Source organism: Leptonychotes weddellii, chromosome 3, assembly GCF_054177405.1.
Source record: "Leptonychotes weddellii isolate Sample4059 chromosome 3, ASM5417740v2, whole genome shotgun sequence".
NCBI classification, from domain to species: domain Eukaryota; kingdom Metazoa; phylum Chordata; class Mammalia; order Carnivora; family Phocidae; genus Leptonychotes; species Leptonychotes weddellii.
In genome coordinates, this window is record NC_138371.1 from 148,332,220 (window position 1) to 148,356,952 (window position 24,733).

General features: G+C 34.0%; 2 protein-coding genes across 13 annotated transcripts in view; one reads left to right on the plus strand and one right to left on the minus strand.

Moving 5' to 3' along the window:
* SCEL (sciellin) overlaps window positions 1-24,733 on the plus strand; it is a 732,032-nt gene that overhangs the window by 362,829 nt on the left and 344,470 nt on the right. The window lies entirely within an intron of this gene.
* Window positions 1-24,733, minus strand: part of MYCBP2 (MYC binding protein 2) — a 254,870-nt gene that overhangs the window by 183,603 nt on the left and 46,534 nt on the right. For 11 of the 12 annotated variants that reach the window (XM_081815062.1, XM_081815063.1, XM_081815067.1 and 8 more), the window contains exons 5-15: window positions 24,116-24,312; window positions 17,497-17,739; window positions 17,199-17,270; window positions 15,679-15,775; window positions 11,667-11,740; window positions 11,392-11,530; window positions 9,732-9,808; window positions 8,631-8,835; window positions 7,024-7,188; window positions 4,364-4,522; window positions 422-626 (exon numbers count right to left, since the gene is read on the minus strand). In XM_081815062.1, the coding sequence (XP_081671188.1) occupies window positions 422-626; window positions 4,364-4,522; window positions 7,024-7,188; window positions 8,631-8,835; window positions 9,732-9,808; window positions 11,392-11,530; window positions 11,667-11,740; window positions 15,679-15,775; window positions 17,199-17,270; window positions 17,497-17,739; window positions 24,116-24,312 (1,633 nt within the window). Of the gene's footprint in view, window positions 1-421; window positions 627-4,363; window positions 4,523-7,023; window positions 7,189-8,571; window positions 8,836-9,731; window positions 9,809-11,391; window positions 11,531-11,666; window positions 11,741-15,678; window positions 15,776-17,198; window positions 17,271-17,496; window positions 17,740-24,115; window positions 24,313-24,733 lie in introns of those variants that run through there. The other variant, XM_081815068.1, reaches the window with a different exon arrangement.

The window sequence follows — 24,733 nt, forward strand, 5'->3', positions numbered from 1 at the left end:
TAAATTTTATTATGTTAGTCACCATACATTACATCATTAGTTTTTGATGTAGTGTTCCATGATTCATTGTTTGCGTATAACACCCAGTGAGCGCTCCATTCAATATGTGCCCTCTTTAATACCCATCACCAGGCTAACCCATCCCCCCACCCCCCTCCCCTCTAGAACCCTCAGTTTGTTTCTTGACTTGTTTTTAAATAATGGTTTAAATGAATCAAATGAAAGAAAAGCAACTTAAATAAAACTGACACTAAATTAGAAATTATTATAACAGAAAACAATTATTAGAATTACATGTATATGCCAATATGCCCTCAAGAAACAACAAAGTAGAATACGCTCTGGAATAATTTTGAAAAGAAATGTGTTGTGCACCTTTTCTACTAGTATCTTATTTCTTCAGTATTAATCATGTTCTTACCCTCCAGGGACTCTGTCCGGACGCCCACTACTGACACAACTGGCTCCATAACCCGTACAGTCTCCACAGACAGTACACACCATGCACTGCTCCAGCTTCCATTTATGCATGCCTGGAGGGCACATCATGGACTTCTCATCTTTTTCATCCAGTTCTTCTTCCAGGTCTTCATCCATTGCTGTTGCCATATTTTCAACTCCAAACCCTATTTGACAGATCAACTTGTAACTTTTATGTAGATTATTCCTATGTCAAAAAAACTGGTAAAATTATGTAACATACTAATCAAAGTGAATATACAATGTAATGCTAAAATATAAGAGCAACAAAAATAAAATTTAATATAGGAACCACAAATAAATGCTCTCATTTCCTTTCTGCAAAAAGAGGGAAGGCAGGAACACCTCTTAGCTATTACTTTCTGCCAATCATACTTTTAATTTTTGTTGGTTTTAGTCCTTCATTTCCATCCTCAGTGCCAACACTGTCATTCAACAAACCGAAGAATGTCTCCCAACCATGCTCTAAGCCATGAGTCCCTCCCCTCTAGAACATCTTCCCATCACTAGCAACTGCCAAAAATTTATAAAAGAAAAATAATGAAAAACTTGTCACCAAAGTTTAGAAATTACATACACAAATGAAATCATAAGTAAATGTAAAGGATAAGCTAGTTAGTCAAAGATATGTGTAACACATACAACATAATATATCAAAAGTTCCTACAAATCAGTAAGAAGGCAAGAAAACTAAGAAGTTTGAAGAGATGGTCTAACATACTACTAATGGTCAGGGAATGCAAATTAAAAGAAAAATGAGGGACCCAGCCATTCTACTCCTAGTTATATGCCTAAAAGAAAAGCATACAACTTTCCACCAACATTCACTAGAAATGGTCATAGCAACTCTATTTATAATAACCAAAACTAGAAACTACCCAAATGTCCATAATACTTGAAAAGATTCCCAAACTGTGGTACATTCACACAACTGATTACTATACAATGAGAATGAATAATCTATAAATACTTGTAACAATATAAATGAAACTCATAAAGTTGAGTGAAAAGAAACTAGACATAAAAGAGTTCATGTGACATAATTCCATATATATGAAGTACAAAAGTACGTAAAACTAATTTACGGTGTTAACTAGAGAGGTAGGCAGTAACTGGAGAGGAACATAAAGGGGGCTTCCTGGGGTGCTGGTAATACACTGTTTCTTGATCAAGGTGCCAATTACAGGAATGTGTTCAGCTTGTGAAAACTGACCAAGAGCTACACTTATGCTATGTGTATTTGGCCACATGTTTTACTTCAATATGACAAATAAATTATAATGAACTATAATGTCATTACCATCAAACTGACAAAAATCTGAGTATTGATACTACCTCCTGGATGATGTGGAAAGTCAAAGATACAACCTCTTCTAAGAAAAATCTAGCAAAGCTGCAATCTACAACACCAGAAATTATACTAGAGAGAGTCTCACATATGTTTGCCAGGAAACATGGGTAAAGGAGGATTTGAAATTATTGATGAGAGTGAAAAATTGGAAATAAACTCATCTATTAGCTTGAGAATGGATAAATGGTGGTATGTTAGTGGTATGGTTTTTTACACAGCAGTTACCATGAATCATTTAGATTTATATGTACCAACATGGACATATTTTAAGCACAATGGTGAGACCAAAAAAAAACCTAATTTGCAGAAAAATACAGATTAGCACTTATAAAAGTATCTTATTTTTATGTATAATATATGAGTATGTAACATATTTTACATATAAAATATGTAAGAACAAATTAAAAAAAACAGAAATATGACTGAGAATCAAACTCATGATTGTGGTTGGTTTTGGAGAGAGAGGGAGTATAAATAATAAACCTTGGAAGGAGAACACAGGACACCTGCACCTTATCCACAATTTATTTTTACTGAAAAATAAGGCATGTGATACACAATTTTTTCATATTATAATTTAATTTTCTGTACTTTTCTTTGTTTTTCTAAAATTTAAAATTAAAAAATCCTTTTATGTTCTTTATGACTCTACAATCTGTATTCATTACATGTCTTACACTTCTTCTCTGTTTCCTAATTCATTACTTACTAGCAGAGGAGGTATGATTTTTTTATTAAGTAAAAAATCTTTTAACAACTTTATTTTGGTTATTACAAAATTTATAGTAATAATCTAGAACATAGGTATAAATGTATGATAAATTTTCACAAGAGTTTTACAATAATAAGGAAACAATTCTGTTGAGTTCAAAACTTTAATAAAACAATCTGAATATATATTTATATTATATATAGAAAACTAAACGGCTTCTCTCCTTTTGCCTAGTAGGCATTATCCAAAACTATGGTTCACTAGTTTAGCAAGAAGAAAAAATAGTTCCATTTTGGAGTAATCCATTTCTTTTCTTTCTTCTGTTCTTCCTTCTTTTTTAAAATCAATGTGCTCTAACAGACTTGCTCTTTCAAAAACTAAAGTATCTTAAGTACATGCACATATAAATAAGGTACTAAAAACTCTTTGATATCCAGATGAGTCTGCCATCAAAAAGATCCCCAAAGAGCTAAACTTGTTTTTGTTAATATATACAAATATTAATCCTCAAACTCTTTTGTACTTTTTTTTTAAAAAGATTTTATTTATTTATTTGAGAGAGAGAGCTGCAAGCAGGGGGAAGGGCAGAAGGAGAGGGAGAGGGAGAGAGAATCTCAAGCAGACTCCACACTGAGCCTGACATGGGGCTTGATCTCACGACCCTGAGATCATGACCTGAACCAAAGAGTCGGACGCTTAACCAGCTGAGCCACCCAGGGGCCCCAAGCCTCTTCTGTACTTTAAACACAGTTCATTGCTTAATTCTATTTCCTATTCTCTAGCCCACACAAAGTTAAAACAGAAAACCAGCAACTGGAATGAAGGGTATAGGATAGCAATGACAGCAGCAGAAGTAAGAGCTGAGAGCAAGAATGAAGTGACCAAAACCAAAACAAAAAAACCCACAAGCATGGGGCGCCTCGGTGGCTCAGTTGGTTAAGCGGCTTCCTTCGGCTCAGGTCATGATCCTGGAGTCCCGGGATCGAGTCCCGCATCGAGTCCCGCATCGGGCTCCCTGCTCAGCAAGGAACCTGCTTCTCCCTCTGACCCTCCCCCCTCTCATGTGCTCTCTCTCATTCTCTCTCTCAAATAAATAAATAAAATCTTTAAAAAAAAAAAACCCACAAGCATGACAAAGGATAAATCCCTCTTCCTATCAATAGCCTGAGTATTAGGGCAAAGCAGTAAGGTGCATCTATAATTTAGCTCTTCGTAAAAGGCCAAGGATTCTTAAGAATCATTTTTAGTTGTCGGAATGGGTGAAATTACAGGCAGCCTGTGCTATTAAACAGGAAGATAATATTTCCCAGAGAGGCTGCTGCCAAAATAGTTAAAACTGAAAATGTGTGGTGTAAAAGGAACTAATAATGAAGAGTTTGAAAAATGCACTTTTCTAGAATAATTTAGTCACTCAAAATGCTAAATCAAAGAGGTGTTATCATATTTTATATAAAATTTTTAAAAATTGGGGCGCCTGGCTGGCTCAGTCAAGAGAGCATGTGACTCTGGATCTTGGGGTCATGAGTTTGAGCCCCATGTCGGATATAGAGATTACTTAAATAAATAAACCTTAAAAGAAAAAAAAGAAAGAAAAACACTCAAGTTCATTTGCTCAAAAATTAAAAGTCTAAAGTATATTCAATTGTTTCAGTTATATCATATCAAAAAGATAAGAAATTCAGTGGTTTTCCTATTTTATAAGTATGATATTAAAGAGCCACTTGTTTTGAAAAGAGTAAGATTAGTCCCCAAGTTATTCTAAAAAACTTAATGAAAAAAAAGATGACACAAAATTTAATATCCACATGTCCAACACCTACCTTTCCCCCCTTGGTTCATGGCACCAGTGTCTCGTCCACACTGTCCTTTATTATTTACACCAAATGTCCAAACTTCTCCATTCTTCATTAAAACACAAGTATGAGCTTTGCCCATAGCCACCTGAGTTACAAAATGGCCCTTCAAATCTGTTACCAAGCCTATAAGGACAAATACAAATTTGGTAAGGAACAACAATAAAACCTTACTGAGTCTAGTAAATCTTCAGTATTGTAAAAGGACCACCTCAACGCAGAACTTTTTATTTCTGGGATAAAATAACCCACCAAAATGAGAAATAAGTGGGCAAAAGACTGGCAGGGTATCAGTAAATTAATTTTTTAAGTTTGTGATGAAGTCCCAAAATCTTAAAACATTATCATCCAGACTTGGGACAAATTTTTACTGTGGCCATTGGCTCAAGTCTGCGTCTCCTGAATGTTTGCTTTAAATGTCGACACTCTCAACAATTCTCAGAAGGGTCACTAATTCTCAGACTTTCCTGGTCCAAGCACAAAGGAGCCTATAAATCATGTACTTCACCTACTTTGACTTGCCTTAAAAAGGAATGAAGGAGGGCACGTGATGTAATGAGCACTAGGTGTAAGACTGATGAATCACTGAACTCTACCTCTGAATCTAGTAATACACTATATGTAAATTAAAATTAAAAAAATAAAAGGGATTGACAAACACAACAAAATACTTCCTGCAGTATACTGAAATCCCATTGTTTCTGTAGAAACCTGTGAGATGTTCCAAAGCAGCATTTTTCAATCCTTTTTAACCTGCAGTGCTTTCTTCCACAATCCAATAGCTAACTAGTTTAGCCAGTTCCTACAACACTTATTCACATATTACTTTCATTATATTTGCCATATCCAAGTGCTACCCATATAATCTTAATATTTTTGCATCAATTTTAAATTGACCGAAGCATTTTTAACCTTATCAGGTAGTAACAACAGTAAATATCAAAGATTGTTGAGTATTTCCAAGATATACTAAAATAAAGACTTCTTGAAAAAACTAAAGTATTTGTTTTATTTTATTTTATTATGTTATGTTAGTCAGCATACAGTACATCACTGGTTTTTGATGTAGTGTTCCATGATTCATTATATTTGTTTTATTTAATTTACAAATAATATAATTCTTGTATCACACTTTGGGAAAAACCATTCCACATTATTTTCTCAGATATCACTTTCCTAAGGTGACCTTCTCTTCCACCCTGTATTACTTAGGTCTTTTTAGCTTAAAAACTCCCATTTTTACTACTTAGTTTATTTGAAAAATACATGTATATTTAGCAATATTATTTATTATTAACAGTACTACCTGACACATCTTGGGCCCTTACATATGTCAGGCTCTGTGCTAAGCATTTCATTAGCATTATCTTCTACAATCTTATAACATATATAAACTATATAAAGCAGGTACTGTCATAAGCTCCCTTTTGAAGATGGAAAAAAAAAATGAAAGTAATCTCTGAAAAGTTAAGGAATTTAAGCCAGTTATTAGCCAACTAAAAAGTGGCAGTTTTGGGATCTGGGTCTATATCCATAACCATTAAAACACACCTCTCTAATACTTAAGCTGTAAAATGCCCAATCGTCTCTCAGAGCCTCAAAAAGAGAGGGACCATGTCTGCCTGGTCCACCAAGCTGTGGCACACTGTCAGTTCTCAATAAACACATACTGAATAAATGCACAAGTTTTCTTCAGTGCTAGGCAACAAGATCTTAACAAGCAACAGCTATATTGAACATTATTTTTAATGAGCCCACTCCCAAATTCTGACTGACAGTTGAGGCCAACTGAGGATCTAAATATTACCACATTAAGCCAATTCACATATCAACTGAGTATAGTTCAACTTAATAATTGCTAGAAATGTGTAATATATGTCATTTCCCCAGAAATGAGACAATCACTTAAACTTCCAACCATAAATTTCATTAATTCTGTTTTCCTTTTCACAAGAAATTCACAGCTTTACATATTTACCAAATATAAAATCCTACCAAGTGGGCTGTCACAATCATACTCATTTCTTAAGTGCTAGAAAGAAAATCTAGTAACCAAATATAACAAGTTTTTGAGATGAGAGCTTATAAATACAAAACTCTTCATTTGGCTAGTCCTATCCCACATATCCACTCATTACACTTTTGGTTTATCAGTCACTGAGTTGCTTAACAAGTAATTCTTACGACCCTACCATGTATAAGACACTGTGTTGGGAAATGGGGATACAACAGTAAATAAGAAAGAGAGTCCCTCCCTAACTATCTAATGGGAGAGATGGATAATTCATCAATTATCAGTCAGTTATGTTATGAAAATCATTTCCCAAGGGTACTACCAAGAACATGTCACAAGAGCATCTGAACTGAGTCTAGGGAAAGCTTTTCAGACAAAGTAATAGCTAAAGTAGAGCCGCACTAGCCACGCTCCGTGATGAGCTTTGCATGGAACTAGTCACACTGTTCCCAGCAATAAGACAGGAAGGAATCACAAAATGTATTTGGAAAGAATGTGAAAAATTTAGAGAAACCATGCTACAATGTTAATTTTCTACACCTATCTTTCCAATATATAATTTCTAGTACTAGACTTTCTTTGCATAAGTGAAATGTGTTTAAGTTGAACTTACTTGAACTGTCAGAGTAAATGGCATCTTTCCCAAACATGTATAGCTCTCCATCCTTAGAAATAACAGAACTACTTCCGTTATTGCAGGCTGTATACACCACAATCTTTCCTTCCATCTTAATTATCTTTTTAGGTTTATAGGGTTTTGATTGCCGTCTGCTCTTAGCTTAAAAAACAACATAAAACAAATAAAATTAAGGCATCTATGTATAAATAAAAATAATGGTTTGTGTAAAAAGCCCAAGGAAAAAATATACGCATTTATGATACACTTCATTTATTTTCACAAAGGCCTGGGCTTCCCAACATGTCAATTAAAATGAGTCAATCTGCAAGCCTCATCTGGTTAATTAATACTTAGGCTATCACTGTCAGATCCTTTTCTTTGTTACACACTGAAATTTCCAATGAGAAACACCAATTTTCTACCAAACTTCTGGCTTCTGGGGAGCCCAATCTCTAGATTTGCTATTTATATTATTAACAACATTCCTTTATCACATATATGATTTTCTCTCAAACTCTACCTCACATGTATTCTTATGCTCATCCTAGAAAGCTAAATCAGTTCCTCATCCATTCAACACATATTTAAGCAGCTACACCCCGTCAGTGAAATTGTCTAAGAAGGGGAAATATATATGGAGAAAGAGTAAATAAAGTTAAATGTGGATGATGATCCAATTAGCCTCTGCTCTCAAAAACTAAATCCCTGATATGGGCAAAAGATGGGAAATATCAATCTTCTTTCAGTCAATCCCAGTTCTTGATGCCTTTCAGAGTAAAAACACATTGTTGTGCTGGGAACAATTCTGGGACTTAAAAATACCATTATGTTTTTTTATATAACATGATCCATATACATATATACGTTAACTACACTATCTGGTGCTCAAAGAAAGAACAATGTCCTCCAAATGCTAGAAGGAAAACCTGGCAGTGCTGAAGTTTCTCAAATATGGCAATACACTTTATGGGGATCTTTTTCCAAGTAACTTTTATGTACACATGATTTTTACATTAGATGTTGACTTCAAACCTAATCCTCGTAAGATGCTACTCCAGTGTGCTAAAACATATAAAGTATATGAGAGGTTACAAAAAGAAAAAAATGACACTTTGAGAAAAACTGAACAGAAGTATAGGAAAGAGCAGAGACAAACAAAACTGTTTATGTTTTCACTGCTTAGGAATGATTTCATTACAGAAAAATAATAAAAAGAACAGTGAGCCATAACTAACACTATTACACAGGTTACATGAGGTTTACTGCCTTCTGAAACATATATTCCTTATAAAATTTTGGGTTACCTAAAATAACATATTGTAATAAATAAGTTTTTTAAAATAACACCAATGAACAAAACAGATGAACAGCAGTGTAACCATAAAGCATCAATTTTTTTTATTCATGAAGATGAACTCTAGAACAAAATCAGCACTTACAATTCTTTAATGAATAGTACAGCACCACATAATCAGTTGATTATGCCCCAATGTAAAATCCTCTATTAATTTGGTGAGGTTAGTGCTATTGAAATTGATATACCTCATGTTAATGAGTTCCACAATATTTTTACTGAATGTCCAGTTGATCAGTCAACTTACTTGACTCTCCATCTTCTCCTTTACTAGCAGATCCTGTAAAGAATATGCTTCCATCTTCTGCAACTAAAAGGGCATGAGAGCCATCGTGACCAACTGAAAAGTGTACAATCTTTGGCGATTTTGTAATTGGTAGCTCAACCCATTTTCCTGCTGAAGGACCACCTTGCTTGATTCCAAGACTCTGGTACTTGCCAGTATAATATATCTTGTATATATATAAAAAAAAGAGAGACAGAAAGACAAAGAGAGAGAGAGAATTATAGTACCTTTTGGAGTAGTGTACCATGCTTCACATGAGAAAAAAAAAAACTTCCATATCTTACTGAAAAACAAAAATAACCTGAAACCAAACTGTTTTTACACTATTCAACTTCTGTGAGATCAGCAGGAGAGAAATATACATATTTTTCACAAAGATCCAGTTCTTAATAGTTTTTTCATATCTACTCAGGTTTAATCTTTCATTATAAGTCTCCTGAATGGATATGAATAAATATACTTCACAAATATACTCTAATCTCACAACAGTAGGAATCTGATAAAATTCTCAACTATTTTTCCCAATGCAAAAAAAACCTACATACAAATATACCATAATTGCCTAGTAATTTTAATTTTCAAAATTCTTTTAATTACCTTACTTTAACCTCACACCCATTAGATAAAAAAACTTCCATCTCTATAGATTGACCTCTACAATCTGTGACTTAATTATACTTGCTCCTATTTCCCTCAACTTGTAGTCTCTGTATTTCTGCACATTTACAGAAATTTGCAATAAACGTGTTCATCAAAATGAACTCAAAATGTGAATTCATTCCAACTCAAAAAATTACAAAAAGCTCCATAATTAAAATAAACATTTGTAGGAATGGAACATTTTAAAAAGTTTATAAAGTTTTACACTCTTATATGTCACAACTTTCTTTTATACTATTTCAACATGAATAAAAGTTCACCATATTAAAATAATAATTTAAAATCAAAAATTTAAATATTATGTTTAAACATGTGAACTATGTAAACTAATCAATTGATTATACCAATTGACTATCTCATAAAGCACAGAATGGTCATTTTTGATTCTAAAGAGTAATTTACCTTTCCACTTGCTGTTTTCATTAGTGCAAACTCTCGTCCTGCACCAAGAATTGCTGACTCCTCATCAAATCCTGTACCTGATAATACAAGACTAATAAATACTACTATATTTTTAATCTGAATAATGTAAATCATAATTTCACACTATTTTGAGTGATTAAAAAGTCATCTCAATTTATACCCTTCAAAAACAAGGCTAACAATCACTATGTTGAATCACTATGTTGCACAACTGAAACTAATGTAACATTGTGTGTCAACTACACTTCAATTAAAAGAAAAAACAAGGACGATGAAATGTCATATGCCTAAATTGGAAAAAAAAAAAAATTAACAATAGATACACTACTCCAAGGAAAAATAAAGTTACCATAAGCTTTTTAATTTGTTTCAAACTAATGCCAAGTTAATTTTTTAAATATAAAAAAATTTTAAATCCATGTCAGCAATATTCCTTGAATGAATGAATGAATGAATAAATTTTTATTGAGCATTATTAGGTATCAGGCATTACAGAGTGCATGAACCTTATCCTGTCTGATCTTCACAACCATACTGCCTGGTTTACGAATGAAGAAATATAAAGCTTGATGAAGTTAGTCCAGACATAGATTCATTTGGACTTGGACAATACCATGCAGATATTTGAATTAAGGTATATCAGATTCCTTGTTCCATGTTTTTCCACAGAAGAACATTTCATGTAGCTACTCCATGAATCTGAATACATATGTGTGCATACACAGAAAGACCCTTATGCACATTTTCAAACTGTAAAACTATTGAGTAAATAATTATATATGACATATTTTATGACTGTCTAATTATACAAACTACTAATTAGTTTATGGGCTTTTTAAATTTAAAAACTGTAATTTCAGTACTTTTCTGTGAAGAATTACAAAAACACTACATAATTAAATAAAATATGCAAAATAAACCACTCATGTCAAGTTTATTAAATTTAATGAGGTAACAGTCAAAAAAGTGGGTCTTGCAAAGAATCCCACAAGCTAAAAATGGCACCATTAAACCTGGAACACCATGGCAAACCAAAATTGAGAGTCTCACGGGAACTAAGGATCCTAATTACTACTATGACCCTGCAAGAGTACATATACTAAAACTGAGAAATACTCTGTGTGGTTGTCTCTATTTCTGTATCCAAATGAAAGATTATTAATTAGTTTGTTAGGCCAATTACCATTTTCACAATCTATGAGAGCATTCTATGGCTATGTTGAAAATCTGTTCAAGTAACAATCAAAGGTTTCAATGAGAGAACTATGTTTATTAATGTAGTAATATTTACAACAAGTTTTCAAAATTTTAAATAACTGAATAAAGATAGAACATAACAATTAATGATGTCCCTAAATGTTATCTATAATTCTTATCAGATTAAGTTTATTTTCATTTGCTCTACTCAAAATGAAAAAGGGAAAATTATTAGTCATTTCCTTAAAATGGTGTTCATATAGCACACTCTGTTTAAAGGTCTTATTTTCTAGCCACTTATACATATTAATTCATAAGTTGCTTTATAATAATAGCAAAGTAACCACCAAAATACTACTGCTCAAAACACAATATGAGTTTTCAAAAGAATAAAGAATCTGAAAATTTAAATATGGGAGAAAGGCTTATTTGACTATCTTACTTATAATATGCAAGTCCTTTTCCAGGTCAAATAGTGAGATACCACAGGCATGTAAACATTTTCTGGCCAGTTTAAGTTGTAATTCTTGTTGTAGCACAGGTTCAGTGCTTGTGGCAAATATTCTGACAACAAAGCCATCCTAAAAGAAATAAAACATTCAGAGTAATATGTTGTATAAATTGGTCTTTCAAGGCTTTCTACTGTCTAATTAAGATCAAATAATTTATGAAAAAAGGATTCCATTTACACAGCTATTCATGATTCAGAGTACTTACATCTCTTGAAGCAGCTATCTGATTAATATATTCTCCATCAGTGAATAAAATATTTTGACCTTCAGTGTGGCAGTCTGTACAAAAAGAGGAAAAAGTAATTATATTACAATATAAATAAACAGCTCACAAAATGACTTTACACCTCTGTTGAAGTTCTCCACGCAATAAGGATAAACTTAAAGGGATACTTTAATAAAAGTTAAAAAAGTGCTTTTTAATAAAGAATTACAAATTAGCAGAAACTAAATAATTCAACTATTATTACTTATTACATTTTGTGCTTACACTTATAAATCTTCCATAATCAAAGACCTGAAAGCCCACCTAATTTCAAAATGAATTAGTATTAGATGTAGTCTGATAATAAACATGCATCATGATGAGCAAACTATAATATTGGTTATAATCATTTCAATACAATCACATGCAATGTAGCAACACTCTACCCTCTGACATACATCACAGTCATTAGTGTCACAGAAAAATACAGATAGACCTAAAAGCTTCTGCATTTGAGGTCTATGGTATCCAATTACAGATATCCCTTGCTTTATTAAACAGAACTGGTTATGCAGTTTCCACTTAGAAGTTTAATAGTTATTCCCAGCATTTTTAGAATTTTACATGCTATACATTTGTGTGTGTGTGTGTGTGTTTTAAGTAAGCTCAGGGCCCAACATGGGGCTTGAACTCACGACCCCAATATCAACAGTCACATGCTCTACTGATCGAGCCAGCCAGGAGCCCCATAGCATGCTATACATTTTTAAATGGTCATCTGCTTCATAGAACAAACACATCTAAGCTTATGTATTTCCTCTGTCTGAAAGCGTTCACATATTTTGGCTGGAATAATGTGCTTTGTCAATACTGTACATATCTCTGTGGAACAGTGCATATATACTCTGATCAAAATAATGCACAAGTGCCATTGTAACAAGGGATACCAGTATTACAGAAGGACCACTGGGACATGTGTTAGTGACTGCTACTAAATAACATGAAACTACAAGCAAAATCAACATCTAAGTATAAACTGTATCCTTTTGGAAAAACAAATATTCAGCAAGCAAGTATAAGAGCACACACACTTCCCAAAATAACTGCAGAGAACTAGGATGAATGTCTCCATTAATTACAACACACACAAAAAATAATATTTCATTTCTATTTGCACCTGAATCAACAAAACATAAAATTCTGGTTTTGGAATGCAGTAATGGAGCCCACCCAAATAAGCTGGATTACTCCATATCTTTGCCCAGGAGCTTCATACTAGCATACTTCCTTATTATAAATATGCAAAACACAGGCAGACCCTTACCAAATAGAGAATTCAGTGATCACAAACTGGAAATAGAAACTGGGAGACAAGGCCCACTGGTAGCCCAAGAGACTTGGTAATCAAAGAGAGGAGAAATCGAAAGAAAGAGTTCCTAGTCCACTGTACAGAATACAAAGAGGCGCAAGAAAGATGCTTCTCAAGCTCTAAGCAGTAAGATTTTAAACTAAAAAGCAAAGAAGAAAAACTCATTATAATTTCAGATAAATGCAGGGGTGAGGAAGTGAAGCGGCGCAAGAAGATTGGCAAAAATTCTCATGATCTGAGGCAATCTGTCACCAGACATGGAGAGTAAATGACATAAGGGTACAATATAAAAGATATGCCAACATATAAAGGCTAAAATGACAACAGAAAAAAAGTGTTCTAAGTTCTTCAATGCTAGGTTGAAAATAACTCATTTATAAGTTAGAATCTAAGACAGGTTAGAACACGAAGCTCAAGGAATTACCAGATTTGTGTCAATTTTAAATATGGCATATTCATTATCATCTATGAACCTGACAATTTATTTCTGCTGCTTCTGGATGTGAAAACTAACAAGTTGCCCCCATTAGGGGAAAAAACGTGCTATTGAAGAAACTGCAGTCCAGATCAAAGAAATGGAAAAATGATGATAGGCTTCCTCAGGCTTGAGGGCAGGTCTTCCTGCTGCATGATTTCAAAAAGATCTTCTCCTTATCCTTTCTTTATCCAGCATGTAATGTTACAAGACAGCATCTTCAGGAAAATATCTGCCAGTTAGGAAGACACGGCACAGGACTGTCCTCCCAAAGTTTGGTTCATTCTTCACCTTGAATATGGTACGTATTTATGAAACACAGAAAGCCACACTTGTACTGTTAAAAGTTGCATTTCATGTTAAATGATGTAGAGTGATTTAAACTGAACAAAAACATTAGCAAGTCATTTTTTATCATGTTGGAATAAATAAAACAGCTACAGGGAGGCCATTTTCAAATGATCTTCTCAGTCACAATCTTTATTAATTGATCAGCATTTCTCAAAGTACATCTTTATATTAGTATTCATCTGTTGGGAGGGGTAGTGTATTTAAGAACTTTTCTTCCAGGACATTATTCTAAAATAACATGCACAAAGAGTGACAGGGATGCTCATTACAGTGTAATTTATATGGTAAAAAATTGGAAGGAACTTCCATTCCAATATATTAATCAATGAAATATACTTTTTAATATTAAAATGATATTGTGAGGGACTATTTAATGGTCCGGAAATATATTCAGAATATTAAGTGAAAGGGATAGGTTAAAAAAGCATTAGACAGCATACGACCTCTTTTTTATAACACTGTCCATTCATACATAGAAAAAAGACAGGATATTTACCAATATGCTAACAGTGTTTATATATGGGAAGTGGAGTTACAATTAGTTTTGATTTTTTTTTGCTTATATGATACTTATACAATAAATGTGATTATTTTTAATATAAGTATATATGTGTGTGTATATACATATATATGGGGATGCAAGTAATTATTTTAAAATTATCATTATCATCACCATCATCACCAGAGACATGGTTCATCCAGGACTTGTGGTGATTTAAAAAAAGAAAAACAAAACAAAACAAAAACCTACAGGTGTATCTGAAAACAGTTATTTACAAAATGGCTTTAATAAGTTATCTGTTTTCCAAAGTAGCTTTTTTTGTGAAACACACATGAAATGTGGCATTTACCTTAACATGGTGTCATGTTAAGGTATATATATATGCATAGCAATGTTCGAATAAATGTTTGATGAAGTCATAAGAATATTTTAAAAATTAACAACCAGCTTGGGAGCAATTATCCTTCCCAATGTATTCTTCAGAAGTAGTTCTCAATCATTTTCAGATGGTCAAGTACTTAGAAGTAATACTGCTGCTTTCCATGAAATTATTGATACACACATTAAACATTTAAGATTTTAATATAAGCAAACTCCTACATTATGCATTAAAGGTATTTGCAAATTCAAGGACCTTATAAGGGATAATGTATTATGCATCTGCCCAGTGTTCCACAAAATTTAAGATCCACTGCCCCAGAACTTAAGACAATAATTTAAGTGATAAATACAGTGAATTAAGTGATAAATATGTATGTGCAACCTCAAAATTAAAGCAAATGAATTGTGTCCAAAGTGCCTTATCAGAGTAGTATTAAAAAATATAAATGATGGAATTAAAAAAAAATTCCTAATCCATTTAAAATCTGTGTCTGAAAACTCTTTATAAAAAAGAGGAAAACCTAAAGTGCACTGTTGTTAAAGAAAAAATAAAAATTAATAGAGAGTTCTTCATACCAAGTTATATGAGAGCCAGAGTCATCCTATTATTAGGAGCAACAAAGTAACCTCACACCCCCTAATTCAGCAGCTGAAACTATCTTGGTGGGGTGAGGGTAGGGGATCAGGCTGTAGATGGCCAGTGATTGGAAAACAAGTATTAAAACACTTTATACAATATTGCCAATGTCTGTTTTCCTCACATGCATTAACTTCACATAGACTATAAAATATTTTGTATGTCAAGATTTTTTTCAGCCTATTTGTAAGCAAGCACTATTCCTAGCTAATCACTTTTTATGTGTCCAAATGGCCTAACATGCACATCTCTTAAAATCACCTGTGAAGAAAACAAATGACTAGTTGAGTAACATACCTGGTAACATTACTGTACCATCTTGTTCCAGTGTTTCAGGGCTTATTCTTATGGCTGTCATGCTGTGGTTATTAACATCTCTATACAATAAATAACCCTGAAAACAACAAAAAATTTTGCTGTGTTATGTGTTAAAATATTTCTTTCAGTAGCTACTTAGCAGAAAAAGTAGTCATACAGGTCTGTCTGTATAGTTTTTTGAGGTATGGTAATATGTCAATATTGATAACTAAAACAGATTTAAGATTAAAAATATAAGAACATGGGTATGCTTTAGTAAGAGGAGGAACTGTACACTACTGGGTATCAATTTAACCTATTACATTCTCAGATACCTACATTAGATACACCACCCAGGACAGCATAGACATTTTGTTCAAATTATTTTATCACTTGCCAAGTAAATAAGAGAAATGACCACTGTTATTTTAACAAATGTTTTAAGGAAAAATAGCTAAAATATTTTGGTTAATATTTAGAAACAAATAGGGTAGCGGTTTTAGATGGAATGATATGCCACTGAACATATTACCATGTCCTTATTTCTTACATAAAATACTATAGTGGCAAATAAAAATTTGATGAGACGTTTTGAACCAGGTTAACTTTTAAGAGACAATCACTGAGTAATTAGACATATAAAATTTAATTTCAGAATCTTCCCAATAGTTGATATAGCAGAATTATTTTTCGTATCAACAATTTCTTTAATTTTCAAAATGCTTTCAAATATCTTTTATCATTTGATGATGACAATAAGCTGTGAGCTGGGCAATACAGGTATGTAGGGATATCTTTATTCTATATCCTTCCACAAGGGAGCTTGGACTTTACCTCTCAGGAAGGGACAGTATGGAAATAAACCTGGCCCTCTGTCCATCCTTCATCTGCTTCTCTCCATGGTAGGTGTAGTAAGGTATCTGATTGCTGACACCCATTTGGTCACATTAGTCAGGTGATGAGATCAGAGCATTAAGAAAGCAACACAGGCCTAGCTCTTTTCTCTTTGGTGATACTTTGCATGATCCTCCATGTAGGTAGCTGTTCACTGGGCAGGCCACACACTGTTCCCCGGAGGTACTGATTTAGACTTAAAATGAAGGGTCTAGTGGCAAGAAGCTCTAATTTGGACTCAGGTCACACAGATACATTCCCAATTCATGTTTGCTAATGGTAGTGGTGGTCTCTGATTCTTATCTAGAGATCCACTTAAACAAGAATTCCAACGGAAGACATTTTTATGCCCATTTTATAGCTAAATAACAGAGGATCAAATAAGTTAACTGAGGTGTCCAAAGTCACACAGCTAGTAAGGATCAGGTACAGAACTAAAAGTAAACCTCTTATGAATTCTAAGCCAATGTTCTTTATATTACACTGTATCATTGTTATTAGCCATATTAAAAATACACCATATCTGTTTAAACAGAAGTGACGTTATTTATTGATCAAACAAGTACAAGCCACATGTTCTAAAAGACAGGAAAGAAAAGTTTGGTTTATTATGGATATTCTCTTACCTGAGCATACCCTAACCAAGACTTTTTTTCTTTTCTGTTTCTGATGCGAGATGTAGAATTATATATATGGCCCTGCAAAGTAACAAAAAAGTTAGCCCATCAACAGTTTCATAATTAATAATCAATGAAAAATAACACAAATGGATGACATTTAATACTTATGTTTCCATCATGACTTTCAAAGAAATATTATTACATCAAAATTAAATAGTACTCTAAAAATGAAGCTGAAAACAAAATACAATTCAGGATGGACATAACTTCTGCTATAATTAAGAACTATAAGGAATCACATTACCCTAACTGTTCCACTGTATCCAGAGCCTATTTTGTATAATCCATCCTTGCATAACAGATAAAGAAAAAATCCATCATTCTGAAGTAGACATTGATCATCTTCATCAACGGATATTTCTTTTAATGGCCACTTGTGCATTAAAGCTGCTTTCTTAATGCCATTGCTAAACCAGTCCTGAATTTGGATTTTTCCCACCAATACTGCCTGTACACTTCTCTGTAGGGAATTTAGTATCGTTGGCACCTATTTAAAAGACAAAAAATAAATAAATAGGTATTTTTAAATGTCGCAAACACAAAACAGACAAAATAAAGATACTTCAGTGATACATCATCAATCATCATTTATGAGAAAATAAACTGTTCAGAATGATCATGGTTTGGCACATCAGTAAAAACTAGTAAGCAGACGTTTATCTATAAGAAGCAAATCTCAAGCAGCCCAAGATAAAAGTGTCAAATTCAAAGAATATTAACTTGCATTTCTGGCTGAAAACACTGAAATATGCATCTTTCTCCAAGACACCCAATAACCAGTACTGCCTATGATTTCAAGCTTTGCGGATGGAAACATACTAGATTAGTAAAAAGTATGAACACTGGATATAAATAAAATTATATTGGATTAGAATACACACAAGCCAAAAAATCTTTTGTAGGATATGCATAATTATTAATACCCTTCCTGATAACAAAGCACAAATTTAAGCTGAAGAGAATGGTGCGGTATGGCTTCTACAGATGAAACAAAATTTCCAATGTTTCTCTTCCACTTTGCTTCTCCATTATTACTAATGCCCATCAACATCAACAATATTCCATGATATGAAAACTCATTTGTGTTAATTGTGTATTCATTCAACCTTCATTTATCATTGGATATCAATATTTATCAAAGACCTGCCAAATACCTGGCACTGTAACTGAGTCGTCAACAGTCACCAGCATGGGACCAGCATTCTGCTAGCAGAGGAAATTCTGTTCCTCATCTTTTGTCTCTCTTTTACCACATCCAACAACATAGCCAGACCCCAGGGCATGACTCAGCCATTGTCCAACACGGCAGCCATTAGCCACATGTGACCACTGAGCTCCTGAAATGTGGTTAGTGCTCTAAATACAAAATACACACTAGATTTTGAAGACTTAGTATAAAAACAAGAATACAGAATCTTAATAATAATATTACATTGATTACACGTTGAAATAAATTTTTTGGATATACTGAGTGAAATACATCATTAAAATACATAATTAACCACACCTGCTTCATTTTACCTTGTTAATGTGGTTAATAAAAATTTTTAATTATACACGTAGACTACATTATATTTCTATTGGGCAGCATTCTGTAGAGGGAAGAGCTTTCACAGGGATAAGTGACCCACTGTTCACAGATACATTCTCCTCCCCTTCCAGTTCTAAGGCCTCTGACTCACCCAAAATAATTTATACTATATGTATAGATAGTATAAATATACATACAATAGAATTATACATATAACATATACATAGTTGAATACTACAAATTCTCTCCCTAGAAGCAGTTATATTAAACTTACAGGTGTTTTATCTAGAATCACTATCCACATTTCCATATAAGATGCCAAAGCTTCCATTGTTAATTTTTTTGTTTCAGATACTTTCTCTGTTGGTGTCTATTATGAACGATGATGCCCCTACTCCATCCCAAATCCTCAAAATTGAGCTATTATAATAATTTCTGGTTACATTAGTATTCAAAGGTCATTCACTATGACTGTGTAATCATGGTTCATGAACCAAAGTGTTTAACATACATTTCCCTCTTGTGTAATTTTTCTTTTTTTGGTTAAGTCAACAATTGCCCTATTTTTGCATTTGCTAAGTTTGCTCTATACCTACTCCTAAGTGTTCCCCATGCTCCTCTCAATAAAGTCACAAACACATCATTTCTGCTTTTCCCGCTTGGCAACACCCCTCATGAAACCCTGCTCTGACCTAGACTAAGGAAGAGGCAGGCATAGAAGTTAAAATTATTCCATATCTTGCATGTGGCAAAGCATCTTCATCATCCCTCACACATGACTGCCAGCTGAGCTACATGTAGTGGACATCATTTTCTCAGAACGTGGAACGCACTGTTATCTTTTATGCCAGTGCTGCTTTTGAGAAGTCGCCAGATGCCATTATGCTTGACTTTTGTTACATAATCGGTCTTTGCTCTCTGGAAGCTTTATTGTCTGTTAATTAACAGTGTTCTGATATGCAAAGCTCTATCTTGGTGTGGGTCTTTTTTCATAACGAATGCTGGGCACTCAGTGTGTGTTTTGTCAGTCTGAACATGTGTATCTTCAGGGGACAGGAATTTTCCTTGTAAGACTTTTAATTTCCTTCTCTCTGCTTGAATACCTATTAGGTATTAGATTTCCTGGTTAAATCCTCCAGTTTTATTTTATATCACCTGTTTTCTATTTTCTGGACACTGCTTCAACCTGATCTTCTAACACTTCTACTGATTTTATTGTTGCTATCTTAACTTATAAAAATTCTTTCCTGTTCTCTAAGTGTTTAAAAAAAAAATAGAATACTGATGTTTCTATTATCCTTCATCAAAATATTAATTGGTTTTCTTAGAGCTTCTTCTGTTCTCTCTATTCTTTTTATCCAAATTATCTATTATCTTTTACTATTATTATTCTTGATTTGGGGGATCTCTTTTTCATGTTAGCCTAGTGATACTTGGTTGTACACTTTTTTTTTGTTGCTGCACTGTTTTATTTATTTTTTGTTATTTTTTTTAATATTTCAAGTTTTTATTTAAATTTTAGTTAGTTAACATATAGAGTAATTTTAGTTTCAGGAGTAGAATTTAGTGGTTCATCACTTACAGGTAACACCCAGTGCTCATCACAAGTGCCCTCCTTAATACCCATCACCCATTTAGCTCATCTTCCCCACCCACCTCCCCTCTAGCAATCCTCTGGTTTGTTCTCTATAGTTAAGAGTCTATTTAATGGTTTGCCTCCCTCTCTCTCTCTGTTTTTTTCTTTCCCCTATGTTCATCTGTTTTGTTTCTTAAATTCCACATGAGTGAAATTATATGATATTTGTCTTTGACTGGCTTATTTCACTTAGCGTTATACTCTCTAGATTCATCTATGTTGTTGCAAATGGCAACATTTTATTCTCTTTGTTGGCTGAGTAATATTCCACTGTATTATATGTGTAATATACCACATCTTCTTTATGCATTCATCAGTTGATGGACACTTGGGCTCTTTCCATAATTTGGTTATTGTTGATAATGCTGCTATAAACAGCAGGGTGCATGTGCCCCTCTGAATCAGTATTGGGTAATCACCTAGTAGTGCAATTGCTGGGTCATAGGGTAGCTCTATTTTTAACTTTTGAGAAACCACCACACTGTTTTCCAGAGTGGCTGCACAAGCTTGCATTTCCACCAACAGTGTAAGAGGGTTCCCCTATCTCTGCATCCTTGACAACATGTTATTTCCCGTGTTGTTAATTTTAGCCATTCTGATAAGTGTCAGGTGGTCTCTCACTGTAGTTTTGATTTGTATTTCCCTGAGGATGAGTGATGTTGAGCTTCTTTTCATGTGTCTGTTAGCCATCTGTATGTCTTCTTTGGAAAAATGTCAATTCATGTCTTCTGCCATTTCTTAACTGGATTATTTGTGTTTTGAGCTCAAACTCATTCTACAAGGCCAGCATTACCTTGATTCCAAAACCTGACAAAGACCTCACTAAACAGGAGAATTACAGGCCAACATTCCTGATGAACATGGATGCAAAAGTTCTCAACAAGATACTAGCATATCAAATACAACAGGACATTAAAAGAATCATTCACCATGATCAAGTAGGATTTATTCCTGTGCTGCAAGAGTGGTTCAATCTTCACAAATCAATATGATACACTACATTAATAAAAGAAAGGATAAGAACTACATGATCCTCTCAATAGATGCATAAAAAGCATTTGACAAAATAACAGCATCAATTCTTGATAAAAATCCTCAACAAAGTAGGAATAGATGAAAATACCTCAACATCATAAAGGCCACATACGAAAGACTCCCAGCTAATATAATCCTCAATGGGGAAAAAACAGATTTTCCTCTACAGTCAGGAACAAGACAGTGATGTCCACTCTCGCCATTATTACTTAATAGAGAACTGGAAGTCCTAGCCTCAGAAATCAGACAACAAAAAGAAATAAAAGGCATCCAAATTGGCAAGAAAGAAGTCAAACTTTCACTACGCACAGATGACATGATACTATGTAGAAAACCTGAAAGACTCCACCAAAAAATTGCCAAAACTGATACATGAATTTAGTCAAGTCACAGAATACAAAATCAATGTAGAGAAATCTGTTGCATTTCTACACAGCAATAATGAAGCAGCAGAAAAAGAAATCAAGGAATTGTCCCATTTATAATTGTACCAAAAACGATAAGACACCTAGGAATAAACCTAACCAAAGAGATAAAAGATATGTACTGTGAAAACTACAGAACACATGAAAGAAATTGAAGAGGACACAAGGAAATGGAAAAACATTCCATGTTCATGGATTGGAAAAACAAATATTGTTAAAATGTCTATACTGCCCAAAGCAATCTACACATTTAATGCAATCCCTATCAAAATACCCACTAGCATTTTTTACAGAACTAGAACAATCCTAAAATTTGTATGGAACCCCAAAAGACTCCAAATAGTCAAAGCAATCTTGAAAAAGAAAAGCAAAGCTGGAGGCATCCAATTCCAGACTTCAAGCTGTATTACAAAGCTGTAGTCATCAAAACAGTATGGTACTGGCACAAAACAGACACACTGATCAATGGAACAGAACAGAAAACCCAGGCTCCCCTAAAGAGTACTTTGTTTCTACTAACTCCAAATGATGGTGCCTTTTTTTCTATGTGCTTTTTGTTTGTGAGCTCAGATGGGTTTTGTCTGTGGGAAGCCTTTGAAGCTTGGAGTTCATTCCTCCAAAAAGGATTTTAGTCTCCTTCAATAATAAGGTACTTCATGGTACTATCACCCCTGCCCTACTTTAAACTCTCAGCTTAAGCTTTTTGGAACAAGGTAAGTAATATGCATTTGAATCCCGAAAGAATTTGAAATGTTAGAGTTATACATTCTTGGGGAAGATTTTTCTCCCTCCACCCATAGCCTGGCCAAGACAGTTCTGTGACATGAAGTGGTTGGTGGAATGGCGCCAAATCATGAGGAACATTGTAAGCCATGTTAAGATAATAGGCATTATTTAATATGGTGTTTGGGCTGGAGAAAGGGATGCAGGGACAGGGCAGGTCTATAGAGAACCTTAGCTTTTGATTCAGGGGATCTAGTCGTGCACAGACTCGTGCATATTAAGCAAATACTGCAGGCAGTCAGACAGATATGCACACAAGTCTTGTCTCTGTTAGCTGGAAGCTCTAAATACTGTAACTATACCAAACTTCTTTCAGTCGTCAGTATTCCACTCTTACTCTTAGCTTCCTGTCTTAGCACATGGATACCAAGAACATTCTCCCTCCACATCCCCAAACACTAACACCTCCTCTGGCCAATTCAACTCATCATTTAGACTTCACCTCATATCCTCTGAGATGAGTCTACAGACAAAAATAAATCACACGATGCCTAATAAGCTCATATGTTTATGGTCACTCTATTTTTAAAAATTTGGTGTATGATATGTAAATGTTTGTGTTATTTCACTAAAATTTAAGAATTATTTTTGTATTTTAAGCACGTATTTAAATTAAAATTTTGCCAAACCTCAAAGCACAGCTGCAGAACAGTTTTGAAAACCACTGCATTAGAGGAACTTCGAAATAATTAAGGATCATAAAAAGGGAAAAGAAGATTTCAGGCAGGGCAGAAAGGGAAAAGAATAAGAATAGAAATCTAGAGTATGGGGATTGCTCATGTTTGACAAGGAGAGTTCAATATTGCTGAATTAAGTCCAAAAAAATGACCCACATACCCCTTCTGCTATCTTTGGCCTGCTAATAACAGGATTGAAGCAGCCCTTCCATCTGTTCTGGAGGTTGTCCAAGGGGCCCGTGAAGAGCACATAACGGAGACTTAAAACTGTAACTTCTTACTCACTTTCCAGAACAATCCAAAGGAATTAAATCAAGTTTGCTTTTAGGAGAATTATATTTCCCACCACTAACAACAATAAAGAGCTTAGTCCACAATCAAGATATTAAAAGCTTAAAATGTTCTATGTAAAGATGAAGCAGCTCAGAAACAAATCAACTCATTAAAAGACTACATTTGTTCCTTGAACAATGCAGGGGTTAGGGGCACTGACAATACTTAATTCTGGGAAAGATGGGAAGTCGGGGAGAGCACAGAACAAGACAATGCAAAGAGGTGGCTGGGGTGCTGACACAAAGACCAGCTTAAAGATTAAAGAGTTTTTGCCAAATTTCATTTTATTACCTTTATATATTGTGGATTACTTATATATCAACCTTGGATAGATCAAACCACTCTAATGAGTGAGAAAAAGCAGGGGACTCCTACTGACAGAAATTAAGGTGAAATTCCAACTTGGCATCTTATAACCCTCTCAGCAGCTATAAATGAAATACCTGTATTGTTTGGCAAGCGTGGCTGCCATTGTTGGTGAGGATAGCAGAGATGGCCTGAAGTGTCCTTCCTGTTTCTCCCCAAGAAGCCACCAGACTAAAGAGGCAAGCACAGGAAAGCGCTGTCAGAGACTGGCCTGTGCTGTCATTCATTCCAGTACTTCGAACAGTGATTTCCAAAAGGAGCTGGAAGAGAGACTCTGTGGATAAAATAAAACTCAATTATATTCATTCGACATACAAAACATTTCATGTCTCTGTTTATTTATTTATACCTTGCCTCATTATAAAAAAAATATTTAAGGCACCTAGAACACTTACTTTGCATTAGTTCCTTTCTAGTTACCCTTTTCCCCGAAAAGTTAGAATATTTATAATAAAAAGGACCTTAGAGAACGTTTAGTTCAACCCCTTATTTTTGTAAATAAAAAAATGGAATCTATCCCAGGTTGTTTAAAAGAAAGTTGTCTTGAGGCATTCACACATTCAAGAAATATCCTCTCGAGTAACAGGCTACTCACTGCACTCATGTTACCTTTTAGAGTGGGAAGAATACAAGCTTCTTAAAATGTTAATATAAGTGTCCCAAAAAATTATGTATTTGCAAAACAAAAGAATACA